General features: G+C 34.6%; 1 protein-coding gene across 2 annotated transcripts in view; it reads left to right on the forward strand.

The window, feature by feature from the left end:
• The window catches only part of LOC117167242 (26S proteasome non-ATPase regulatory subunit 2-like), a 108,895-nt gene that overhangs the window by 37,592 nt on the left and 57,601 nt on the right, over positions 1-13,702 (forward strand). For both annotated transcript variants that reach the window (XM_033352028.1, XM_033352029.1), the window contains exon 6: positions 3,213-3,518. In XM_033352028.1, coding sequence (XP_033207919.1) covers positions 3,213-3,518 — 306 coding nt within the window. The remainder of the gene's footprint in view (positions 1-3,212; positions 3,519-13,702) is intronic.

Below are 13,702 nucleotides of genomic sequence, written 5' to 3' on the forward strand. Positions count from 1 at the left end.
ATGGCTCAACCATGAGGTGATGGGTGATTTTTGATACCGAATTTGAATTCAGCGCCCCAAAATCCATAGGAATACGTGTGTCTTGTTACCAGATCCGCACACCTTTTTTGTGTGGCTGTGTTATCGTGTACATTATTTACAACACCGATTTCCAAATAAATAACTCACTTTTCTTCTGGAGGTTACCCGGGTACCCGGTTGCTCAGATGAGGGTTAATTACCCACTTATTTTGTAAAATCAATCATTTTTTATACTCATTTAATCACCAAATTCTTGCTTTCTTTTTTTATTTTAAATAGGCGTCTAAACATTATTGAATCTGAAATTGAATTAATCTATTTCAATTAAAAATGTCTTTCTCGGCTCGCAAACATTTTTCACAGTTAATAAAATAAAAAATTCGAATTCTAAGGCTAAGCGTTTTTCTATTTGAAGTAATAAAAAACAAACTGAAAATTGAGGCATATAAATTGCCCATTAAACAAGTTCAAATTAAATGGAAATAATCTGCAAATTTTTAAATTTTATAAATTATAGAGTTTAAAGATTCAAATTTAATTCCAAAAATATGAATTCACTTTATCATTTGCAATGCTCTAAATTCAAGAATAAATCAATGAACCTTGAAAAGCTCTAAATTTTTATTTCCAAATCTTGAAAAAACTAGAAGTTGTTTTAATATTTTCCAGTTGAAAATTATTTTTCAAATATTTTCAAAACTGCTATATATTCGAATAAGTAATAAATGGTAAAAAAACCATGTTTATTTATCAAAATTTTTCGACTTTCAACGGTTTTAATTTTTGATTGTTTTTGACTTCAAAACTGCATTTTGAAATTCTTTAAATTAAAAATATCAGCTTAAAGTGAATGGTTTCATAATTGAAAAAGATAACAATTCATCTCATTATTTTAAAAGCTGTTAAAATCGAACTTGGACAGATTTTTCTCCTAAGGATTGGTAAATTTCCCGTTCAAAAAATGAATTCTGCAAAATAGACTGCTATGGGGCACCGGATTTCACTTCGTATAAAAACTTGTATGTCTCTTCGAAAGATAAAAGCTTTCTCTTAATTTCCTTGGTCATTTTCGTAATGCCTGATTACACCTGGTTACGCAACACAACCTAAACACTGATTGACTGAAAATGAACTGAAACGATTGTCCTGCGAAATTTTCGCCACTGACTGAAGATAACTGAAGCAGACGACAGGATTAAACGCCGAGGATACTGGCCGCTTTTTTTATACACTCCTGCGTCGTTGTGGAGTAGCTCCGCTGACAAGCAGCGTCACTCTTTCGCCCCCTTGAACCACCTTGTCCTCTATAACCGGAACTTTTCCTATGGGACTCCAGTGTATAATTCTATGGTTCGGTCCCCACCTAGAAAAGTAAGCTCCTCCGCTTCTGTGAATAATATTTCAATATTTCGAACAAAAAACAGTGAAATTGAACCACAAAATATGAATTTTGAAGCAAAATAGTTCATCAATTCTGACCTACAGCTCATTCATTTTGACGCAAGCAGTTGTATTTAAAACAAATAAAGATTCAATAAAAAAGATAGAACAATTATGAATGTCTATGATCAGTCGGCAAAAAATCTTTGAAGCCTTATTACTTGGCAAGAAAAAATCGCAGAAAGTTGAGCTAAAGACAGAAACATTTTTTAACGTTATACTTGTAAAACGATGTAAGTTTGATTTTCTTACAAAATTTGTTTTCTTCTCAATGACAGAAAATGTGTGACAAAACAGGAGAAATTACCCTCAACTTCCACTACGTCGACTTTCTTATTCCTCCGCACGTTCGACAAATTTTACCAAAAATTTGAAAAAATTGATGAATATTCTGTAACAAGTATTTAACAAATGAAAATTTGTCATACTTTAATTAAATTATTATGTTGATTATTAGAGTTAAAAATGTAAAAAATAAATATCTCAGGTTTGGATACAGATTTTAAGCTGAACTCTAGCTTAAAAGAAGTTTGAAAAACATCCGCTCACTGCAGCTTTTACAGTTTATATTGTTTAAACTTCTAATTAAAAAATTATAAAACCTCAATAAAATGTAAATCTTGGACTTTTTGTGATTGATGTGATTGATCATGAAAAATCATGAAATGTGACTAAGAGTAGAACTTTTTTAAAACATATTTAGTGATTTCTTAATCAATTTTCTGTTCCCAAAATCATGAAAATATATAATTGTATTTTCAAATAATTTTCGATTGTTCCAACAATCATCATTTGTCTGAAAAATTTCGGTCTTCATTCAAATTGTGAAAAGTTCTATCTATCGGCATAAATTATAAAAATTTGAAGAATACTGAGAGTAGAACTTGTTGCCTAACATATTCAGTCATTTATAAACAATTTTAATTTGTTTTAACAATTTTTTCATCATAAAATCATGAAAACATATTATTGTATTTTATTTTTGATATTATCATATATACGAGTTTTCCAGTATTAAAACTCATTAGGATCGTAATTATTCTGACGCTTTTGATTCAGTCATTAATAACTTTTATTGGCAGTTCAAATTTTAAGATGAAACCAGTGAATCGAGAAGCTTCTTTTAAGCTATATTTCAGCATATAATCTCTATCCACGGGCGAGATATTTTTTTACAATAAAACGTCGCAGTCGGCAATTTTCACTTATTCAATCTACATTTATGACAATACTCACCCCCCCGACATCGCATACGCTCGCCACGTCCCTGGCCGTGGGCATTAATTTGTGTAAAATCTAACTGGTGTAGAAAACGTTTCACGTAAAATATTTTTGTGTAGAATATTTCCCTGATGAATATCTTTACCCAGAATATTCAATTTTTAGTAGGATATTCTCTGTGTAAAAAGTATTTTGTGTATGAGATGTAGCAATTAGTATACTATGTGCAGAATATATTCTGTGTACAGTGTATTTGTGTAGCAACACATTTTTTCCGAAAAAATCAATACTGTTCTCTCTTTCAGTTTTTCAATTTTCATGAAACTATCATTCATAAAATTATAAGGAATTGTAAGAAACGTTCACATAACGTGTGATAAACTCATAATGACCAATCAATTGTTTTCCTTGACTGCACTCTGAATGCATTAAATCGGCTTTTTTTATTACAAAGTTTCTTTCCTTTGTTAAAAACGTTTTCTTAATCCCAAGACTGCTTTAGAAATAAATACAGTTATTTATTTGCCAAGGACAAGCCGTTAAGAAACGAGTACGAGGGCGAAGACGAGAAGGACATAGAGATGATACTGAGCAATGGTCATGTCAATCAATATTTCCAAATGTTTGCTCGAGAATTGGATATTTTAGAGCCAAAGCTTCCAGAAGAAATTTTTAAATCTTGGTTTGAGCCGACAGGCATTTACAGGATGAATACTGAACATGATTCTGCGAGGGCAAATTTGGCTACTAGTTTTGCTTCTGGTTTTGTACACGCAGGATTTGGGATTGATAAGCTTATGTCCAATAAAGAAGAATCTTGGGTATACAAAAATAAGGTATTTGTTTCCTTTATTTTTAATTATATATCATTTATGTTTCTTATATATAAAGCTCCACGCCAAAAATGGGGCATATACATTAAAATACCTATTTCGAGCAAAATAAAAGGAATTAGTCGAAGTAGGCAGTGCGCGCCTTCATAAAAGGGTTTCGTAGCCTATTGAGACGTTAATAAGGCCATTAATGCATCCCTTTTCTATACTTTCTCTCCCTAAACCTCCAACATTCCAGTCCTTCCCCACTCCTCACTTCCTTTCTCGAACTTTCCTTCCTCAGTCCTCTCTTCACCCTTCTTGAACACCCTTCTTTTTTATCATTTACCCTACTGTCTTCACTTAAAAGCACTTATTCTACATCTGCTTCCTGATTTCCCCTACTTCGCCTTCCCTCATTTCACTTTATTTCCCCCAGTTTCCCTCTTCTTATTTTCCCTACTTCCCATTCAAAAGTTCCCCTTATTCCCCCCACTCCCTAAGCACTATTTTACCCTCTTTGCTCTTACACCCCATCCCTAATTTACCTCCACTTCCCTAATTTACCCTCTATTCCCCTACTTCTCTTCCTTGATTTCTCCTCAATACCCTACTCTTCCTCTTATTTCCCTTTATTTCCCATGCAATAATTTTCTCTTACTCTCCCCATTCCGTGACAACTATTTTATCCTCATTACTCTCACACCCACACCCTTAATTTAGTATACTTCCACTCCCCTAATTTCCCCTCAATTCCTCTACTTCTCTCCCTTAATTTCTCTTCACTTCCTTACTTTTGCTCTTATTTCCCCTCAATTCCCACGCTACCCTTCCATGCATTTCTTCTTATTTTTCAGTACTTTCCCCCCTCCCACTCATTTTCTCTCATATACCCTCACTTTCCCTAATTCCATTTCCTCATTCGCCCTCACTTATCTTACTTCCCCACTCATAATTTCCTTTAACTTTCGATCCTTGGAAAAAAGTATGATAAACAAACGCATGGATGTGTGGACTTTCTCCTATTTCCCTCTCTACCCATGCTTTAAAGAATTTCACTTTTTTTTCCTGTTTTTAATAAGTTCCCAATTTTTTTCGTTTAAATGCGAATCGAATTAATAAAATTCATTATATAAACGCTTATTTTTCGGCCTGCTGGCCTTAAAAAATTGATTTGCTTGCACTTCCATTTTTTCAAGAATTTTCTTTCAACTACATTTTAAAAAACTAACATCTATCCCCGCCTTATCTCTAAGCCATTCACTTGTATAGCCTAGCCTTTATCGCTTCGCCTCGCCTCGCACGCATGCCGCTATTTATTCGCTTTGCCTTGCATTGCCATTCTCTGCCTCTGTGGCTAAAAACTTATACTTATCTACTATTTACAATCTTTACAATTCTCTTACACCTACTTCCTCTCCTATTTATAATCTTTCCTTCTCCATCTTACCCAACAGCCCCTTTACCCATGGTATTGTCCTTTTTTCGCTCCCCCTTTTATGCAAAAGTACCTGCATGCTTATCCCACACCTTTTCACCTCTTCACACTCCTTCAACCAGTGCTCCACTTTTGCATTCCCCCTGTCCGCTGAATTCACACATCGTCTTCTCTCTAGAAAGCGAGAATCTATTATAATCATCCATGCATCCGCATCTCATTCTCGCTATAAGTTCCTGACTTCCTTGCTGCCCTTTCTCACAGGAATATTGCATAATCCACACATAGTACCCGTTGAAGCTTGACCTTCTTATTCTGTCCTCCCCTGCTTCCTTCTCTCTCCATGCCGTTTCTCTTGACCACTTGATATACCCTCCTTCCTTCCACATGCATTATTCTCGCTTTATCCAGCTTCAATGCATTCGTTCTAAAATTCCTTTCCACCTCCACCTTCCCAGCTCTACGTCGGTTCTTTTTCTCCTACCAATACTCCCTAACTAGCATACTTCCTACCTCTTCAAAAATTTCTCTTAATATTAACACACTCGACTCTCTGTTATAATCACTAAACTCGTTCCTCCTATCTTCCTCCTGAAATATATAGTTCGGCGTATTCCTTGCCAACCCCAATTTCCATTTTATATACCTCTCCTTATCCTATTTACCTCTTCACTTACCTTCCACCCTCACACCTCTATTCCATAAAATAAGAGGCTCATCACGAGCAAATTGAACAATTTTATTCTTCTTACAAAATCATTTGCGAAAAACCACTTTTTCAGTCCCCGCAACTGCCTCATCACCACATTTGCCCTTCTCACTCATTCTTTTATATGACTATCAACTCCTTCATTTCTCCGAAACAGAAACACCAGGCGCACAAAGTCTTTCACCTCCGGTACCGCTTTTCCCTACCACTCCCACTCCCCTCCCTTATCTCTCCCACCTCCTTTCTTGAAAAGCATAACCTTCGACTTGTCCGAATTTAACTCTAATCTATTCAAAGCTCAACCTTTTCCAACTGCTCCTGATACTTCTTTATCATCTTCCTCACTCATGGTACTCTCTCCCTTAACGCCCCTTCTTTCCTACCCTGCCTTCCGCCACGCTCCCCTTTTATCCACAAAACTAATAACCGATGGTCTGATTTCAGCCTCCCATCCACTGCGAATTTCGATTTCTTTTCGAAGATTTTCCCTTCCCAGTACAGACCCCCTTCCCACCAAATAATCGCATTAGAGCTCCCCCCCAGTACCACCATACACTTCTCTCTCTCCTAGTAAGTTTTTCACTCTTTCTTTGATCCTTTCCATCCCATCCTTATTATACACAGTCACAAACTTATACGTTAACGTTTCTTTATTTACAGTCCTGATTTTCACGCTCTCCCCCTCTCTCACTTTTTGAACTTTTTCCTCCAATCCATTCCTAACCCGTGTTATAATTCCTCCAGGAGCAATTCCTTTCCTCTTTACTCTTATCACCTCCTGTAACCTCCACCTATAACCCTTGATAACTTCTGCTCTACTGTCTCCCATTCCTTTCTCTCTATCCACGTCCCAGCCAGTTCCACTACATCAAATTCCTGAAAATTCCTCTAAAAATCCTCATCCTTCTTCTTTACACCTGCTATGTTCCAGTACAGCACCTTTAACACTCCTCCACCCTGCTTTACTCCCACTCACCTACTTCCCATAAAACAAATGCCCCAGTCCTTTCTTCAGCATCTCGTTTCCTTTTATTTTCCAACATTCTACCTTTGCCACTCTCACTTCACTCCTCTCCCTCCTAGCCCTGCCGTTTAGCATTTTCTGCACATCCTTTTCCTTCCTCGTCAAATCTTGATCGATGTAAACCTTCTTATCCCTTATCTTATTTTTATTTTACGTTACCTTCAACTTTTCTTCCCAGCTTTGCAATTCCACAACCGCCACTTCATTATCCTTTCTCCCCTCCATCCGTGCCTTTAACCCACCCGCTCCTTTTCTTATCGGATCTTTAACTTCAATCTCCTTATTACAATATTATTTGTCCTATCTTCCTTCTCTTTTCCTACTATCCTCAACTCCATTGCCCTTATCCTTTCCCTATCCGCTCTCTCCTCCTTTTCGTTTCTACGCTTTCCCACTTTCTCTTTTAATCATATTATCCATCCTCTCCCAAATACCTTCTATACCCTAATCTCTTCTTCTATCTGCCTCATTTCATCCTCTTTTTCCTTCCTGGCCGACATCACCTCCCCCTGCAATCCTTCTACTTTCTCTCTCAGCTATTTAACCCCCTTTTAACATTTCTCATCTCATACAGTGAACCCCTTCAATAGCCTTCTATTCTATAGCTCTTTCCAGAATTGACGCCGCGCCGCAGGTATGTGTGACTGGAGCTGCGCGGGGTGCGCGGGATCTGTAGTTGTCACTCAGACGTCAACAAAAAAAAGTGGAGCGGGCTATAATCAAATAGTTCCCATCCACCGTCAGCCTCAAAATCGGCGCTATAGAAGAGTTTCACTGTATTTCCCACAACCACTGCCAGTACTCTCGCTGACAATCTCCCGCTCTTTTGTCGGTGACTGTGATCTATCTATGCAAGAAGAACCTACTGCGACCAAAAGATGTCTCTCAAGACCGCTCACGGTGGGGCTGAATGATTTTATATAAAAAGTTCGAGGACCCCAAAGTTACGAGTGGGAAGTTGTTGTAAATGGTGCCTATAATCAATTTTTCATTAGCTTAAAATGATCCCCTAAGCCGTTTTTTTATTCGTCAAAAATTCAATAAAATTGCTATGTATAATAAGTTAAACGCTAAATAAGCTGATACAACTATATGATACGAGCATGAAAAAGTATATAAGCAAGTTAAAGTACTTGAAATTCATTATGAAAATAGTAATATGAATGTTTTATGTGAATATATTTAATTATTTTCTAAAATCTAGCCGTATTTTTTAAAATTATAAAACAATTTTTCTTTGACAAAACAAAACTACATGTTATTGCATGCACTTACAATTTGAGTATATTTAGCAAGTATATTAGCACGTTTTAATCTGAGAAAAACTTGAAATTACATAATATTTAATGAAAATTTAACATAATTCATTAAGGTAAACTACAACAATTGAAATTAAATAGATTTGTGAATTTCAAACTTCAAGTATTTGTAAATTAAAGGTGTCTACTATTATATTCGCGAACAGCTTTAAGTAAATTTTCTGCATACTTCGGATGTGTATTTTTCCCTTTATACTTAATCCACATTTTTTTTAAGTTTGCATGAGCTGATTACACAGCTTGCTCCGAGCAGAACCCAAATCCTTTCTCGTTTTTCTCACAAAAATCTCTAATATGAGAAAAACGGCATGAACCATCAGAGTTACTTTTATCTCTAAATCAAAATAACTTCTTTTTAAACAGCGATCTTGTCAATATAATCTGATTTCAAATCATTTGAAAAACAAGAATCGACGACCCCTTTGAATGCGTCAAAATATGTAACAAGTTGCATCCAAGGAAAATTACAGGTTGTTGTGAAAATTTCACGTAAAACCTTAACTTTGTTTAATAATGTTTTATACGAATTTCCATTAATTCCTGCATTTCCATATATGATTTCTCGGCTGAAATTGCACTTTTTAGCCCACACTTCACAAATTTGTTAAAATTTTTGTACATACTATTGAATAAAGTGTATACAACACCGATCAACAAATGTAACTCGGGCGGTGCAATCAAGTCAATAATTTGCTTTTCTTCATCTGATGAATTTATCGGTAAATTGCAACAATTTTTCAAATTTTTACAATCTTCTTTTTTAGCTCCGTTTGCTTTCCAAGCTTAAAAATTTTCAATGCAACTCCCAATTGTTCTCAACAAGCCTATAGCGTCTCAGAAATCTTTATGAGCGGTACACCAGATGCACGGGTACGAACGGCTGTGAGACATCAGACAAATCAATATATTTAATTTATTTATTTATGAACAATCGAGAAAGTAAATAATTACATTATCGACAAGTGGCCAAGAAGAATAAGCATTAACATTACTGTTTTAGTAATAATTTTCAAGTACTATGACTTGCTTAAATACTTTTTCAAGCTCGTACCATATGGTTGCACCAACTTATTTAGCGTTTAAGTTATTATAGGTAGAAATTTTTATGGATTTTTCACAATTAAAAAAAAGACTCAGGGCATCATTTTAAGTTAATGAAAAATTGATTGCCATTTACAACAACTTCCCACTCGTAACTTGGGGGTCCTCGAACTTTTCATATAAATTTATTCAGCCCCACCGTGCGCTGTCTGTAACGAGCGCTGAATTAATTCTGCTGCTCGTTTTTCACGCTGGAGCATTTATTATCGCTAACCAACTAAATTAGGGTACCTTCAGGTTTACGTGGTCGCTGAATTCGAAACCGGTGTCCGTTTGGCGCTATAGGTCAAACCTAAAAAATGCATCGCTAACCAACTGAACCAGGGTAACTTTAGGTTTAAGTGGTCGCTGAATTCGAAACCGGTGTTCGTTTGACGCTATCAGGTCAGTATCAACGTCAGTTCAAGGTCAAACCCACAAAATTCATCGCTAACCAACTATATCAAGGTACTTTTAGGTTTGAGTGGACATCGTGAGATGAAGGTTAAGAGATCTTAATGGTCAAATTTGGAAAAACCTGAAGAGTTTTTATGTGGGTTCTGTATTGTTTAGAATTTGCAACCTTGTCGTCATTCAAGAATGCTATAGTAACATGTACTTTTTGAATGAATTAAATTTGAACTTTCTTAATAGAGCATGAGAAACGCTTTAAATTCAGTTTAAGTTGTTTCAGCGTTACCTATTTTGAACCACGTGGATATACCACTTCTTATAGAACCTACGCGTTACAGAAACGGAGGCGCCAACGCCAGGTTTATGTGATGTTTAAAGTTTGACGCTACATATAAATAAAAATTTTATGCTTTTTTAAAACGACTACATTTTTCTGAAGACCGCGTCTTTTTTACTCAAATGATATTCGAATGCTCTTGCCTTTATGAACGGTCTTCATATCCCTTTATCTGCACCTGCAATAGTCAGACATGATATGAGTGTCCCATACTCATATCCTTTAAATTCATCAAACACCCTAACTTTTCAAAGTTTTTAATCATTTTAGCAACTATTTCTTTGTAGTTAGGGTGTTTATGATTTCCTAAAAAGTTTAAGCGAACTTGCGTAAAGCTTTGCCATGCTTCTTTTTCATCACTAGTCATTCTTCGCTCAAATTCATCATCGTTTAGCAGAGCTCTAATTTGCGGACCGTCAAATACTCCCTTTTCTATTTTAGCATCGGAAAGTTTAGGAACCTTCTCAAAAACATACTTACAAGCATTACTCTCTGTTTTTCTCATGGCCTTAAAAAATTGTTTCACTAAGCCGAGTTTTATATGGAATGGTGGCGAAAGCACTCTTATTGGATCTACTAAATGTTTATTTATAACATTAAATGATCCTGGATTAAGATTTTCTGGAAGAGCCCGTTTTTTGCATAATGCTGCTCACGAACTCGGCTTTCCTATTCGCATATAAAATACTAGTGTTTTGTAAATCCACTCTGTAGTCCCAGCATTATTGTTATTATTTTTAAATCTCTACAGAGCTGCCATTTGTGGCTATTGTAATTCAATTCATTGAGAAGAAACTGAAGACTATCGTATTTTTTGCCGAGTGTAACATAGTGTGCTACTGGCAGAGGTGCATATTTATTACCATTATGCAAGAAAACACCATTTAAACTCCTTGTAGACGAATCTATGAAAAGTCGCCACTCCTTAGCATTATAAGGTATGCTTTTGAATTTTCTTAACTAATTCCTTCACATTAGGGTAGAGTGGGGTTAAAAGTGCCGCGGGGAAAAAGTTCCACATATTATATGTGGATTTTTAATGACTTATATCAGTTTTAATGAAAGAAACAAAGAAATACCTCATTTAGTTTAGACTCAGTGTTATGAAAAGTCAACTTTTACCACGTTTTACCGCGCCCTACAAATTATTTCTTCTTTTTTTACCGTTTGTAGCACTTTTTTCCCGCGGCACTTTTAAACCCACTCTACCCTATTACAATATACTAAATCTCCTAACGAAGAAAAAAAATGTCTTTAAGTTTTGTCTCGATCAAGGATTCGAATTCAGCGACCACTTAAACCTACATTTAGTTAGTAAGCAATAAATTTTGTAGGTTTGACCTTGATACTGACCTTCCGGTGTCTAACAGACACCGGATTCGAATTCAGCGACAACTTAAACCTGAAGGTACCCTGATTTAGTTGGTGAGCGATTAATTTTGTAGGTTTGACCTTGAATTGACCTTAACACTGACCTGATGGCGTCAAACCGACACCGGATTTGGATTCAGCGACATCAAAAACATATGGTACACCCAGTCCCTCTTATGTTGCAGGCTTAGGCGGTTTGTGGTCTTGTGTAATTGGCACGTGATTTGGCAAATAGACACTTAAGTTTAAGTATAAATGCTAATTTAGTTGTAAAGATGTTATGAAGATTATTTTGGATATGTAAATATAAAATAGATACAAATGCGCATTTTTAATTATATTTTAGATTTACAGTCTCGGGTTCGAAACTTAAACAACGTAAAGGCACGTAGGTTTTCTTTTTGGTGAGAACCAAGTAAAGAAAACATCTTGAGTCCTGATCCTTTCATAAATTAAGAGATAAATTCTCTACTTTCCGGGACTTTTCAAAGAAAAGTCGTAAAATCGAAAGACTGTCTTTTGTTCAAACGAACGTTTTTTATGGGTACTCGAACCAAGGGGTTCGCCGCCGTGGTCAAGCTATGAAGGCCCTTTGCGTCCAGAAACAGGAAACCACTGGGCCATGTGGTAAAGCTTAAATTTATCGACCCCTTCACTTACTCACGAAGAATACCCCTCAGAAGACTTTGAGTTTGGGCCCAGTTTAAGAGCACATGCTCATTATGCTTTGAGAGGATGGTAGAGTTTCGAACGCGAGAGCAGGATGAATGTGACGTCACAGATTGGAGGAAAAAAAGTCAACTAAATTTTTATACATTTTCAACCAAAAATTTTTAAAAACTGTTCCCTTATAGTTTAGAAATCAAGTAATTGGTTGAAAATTCGTCTTTTGTGTTCGATCGATTCAGCGACTTGAAGTGCAGAACCTGCTCAATGTTAAATGGATTCGATCTCCTTTGAAATAATTTTTATAATACTGTTTTTTTGGTGAAACTCAATTTTTTAACAGAAAATTCAACTATAACATTTTTAGTAGAAAATTTAATTTTTTAAATAAAGTGTGATCTTTTTTAATTGAAAAACTAACTAATTGTTTAAAAATGTATGGATTTTGTCAGAAAATCGTCTTGTTTAGTAGAAACTTAATTTTCTTGTTTGAAAATTCATCTTGCTGATTGAGGATTCAACAATTTTTTGGACAATTCTTATTTATTCAAAATTAATTTATTGAAGTGAAAATTTAACTTTCCATTTTTAGTTAAATATTTATTGATATTTTAAGTTACAATCTGTTTTGGTAGAGAACTCAGATTTATTTTTTATAATTACACTTCTTTAAATTGAAAATTATTTTTTTAACTAAAAACTGAATCATCCCATTTTTTCGTTAAATATTAAGTCCATAATTGAAGCTTCATCTGTTTCGGTTTAAAACCAATCTTTTTGATTGGAAATTCTACTTTTTTCTTCAAATTTATATATGTATTTTTTAAATTAAATTCTGTAATGGTAAAATCTACTTATAAAACTTTTGGTTAAAAAATGATATTTTTAAGTTAAAAATCATATATTTGTTTGAAACTTTCTAAATTTTGTAGAAAATTTGTAATTTTTGGTAGAAAAGTAATATTCTTGGTTGAAATTAATATTTTTCTTTGAGGATTAAGTTATTTTAAAAAATTCCCTTTCTGATTGTCGAAAACCAATTTCTTTAAAGAAATTTCGATTCTACTATTTTTGTTGAAAATTGATATTTTGAATTGAAAATTTACCTTTTTTACTTAATAATTCAATTTTTAAAAATTTTTCTGTTTTGGTAAAAAAATTAATCCTTTTGTTTTAAAACCGACCTCTTTTCGTTAAAAATTGAACTATTTGAAAACAAATTCATCCGCTTTCATACAGTATTTGGAAATTCAGTATTTTGTTGAAAATTTGTCATTCTTGGTAAATAAATAAACTTCCTAATTGAAATTTCATCTTTTTTCGAGGATTCTATTATTTTGTTAAAAATTCCTTTTTTCGTGAAAAATTAAATTATTTAAGAGAAAATTCGATTATACCATTTTTGATAGTATTGATTCTAAATGAATTCTTATTATAAAATTTTTAAACTTAAAACGTTTCTGTTAATATATTAATTATGTATGTAATTAAGTACCTTACGGTATCAAAATGATTATTACAGCTTTAGGAGCATTTTCCTTTGGCGCTAACATTCGTATATTGTTTACTTCACATAATCACATAGCTACAGTCTTTTCCCTTTTACATTTTTTCCTACTGCGTGAGTTACACAGCGGGTTATCAATTTATTTACAGTAAAAATTTCTATTACTATTCCCTTTTATTGAATAACTTCACCACATGGCCACATGGCAGTCCCGTGGGGCCGAAGCCACGCTTAATCTGCCCCGAATTGTGGGTCCGGATGCAATAAGGGCACATAAAATTTTTTCGTGCGAAAACGAAGTCCCCTGGAGGCTTTAGAAAAAATTTTCGAATTTTAATTTTCA

This window comes from Belonocnema kinseyi, chromosome 2 (genome assembly GCF_010883055.1).
Source record: "Belonocnema kinseyi isolate 2016_QV_RU_SX_M_011 chromosome 2, B_treatae_v1, whole genome shotgun sequence".
Lineage (NCBI taxonomy): Eukaryota > Metazoa > Arthropoda > Insecta > Hymenoptera > Cynipidae > Belonocnema > Belonocnema kinseyi.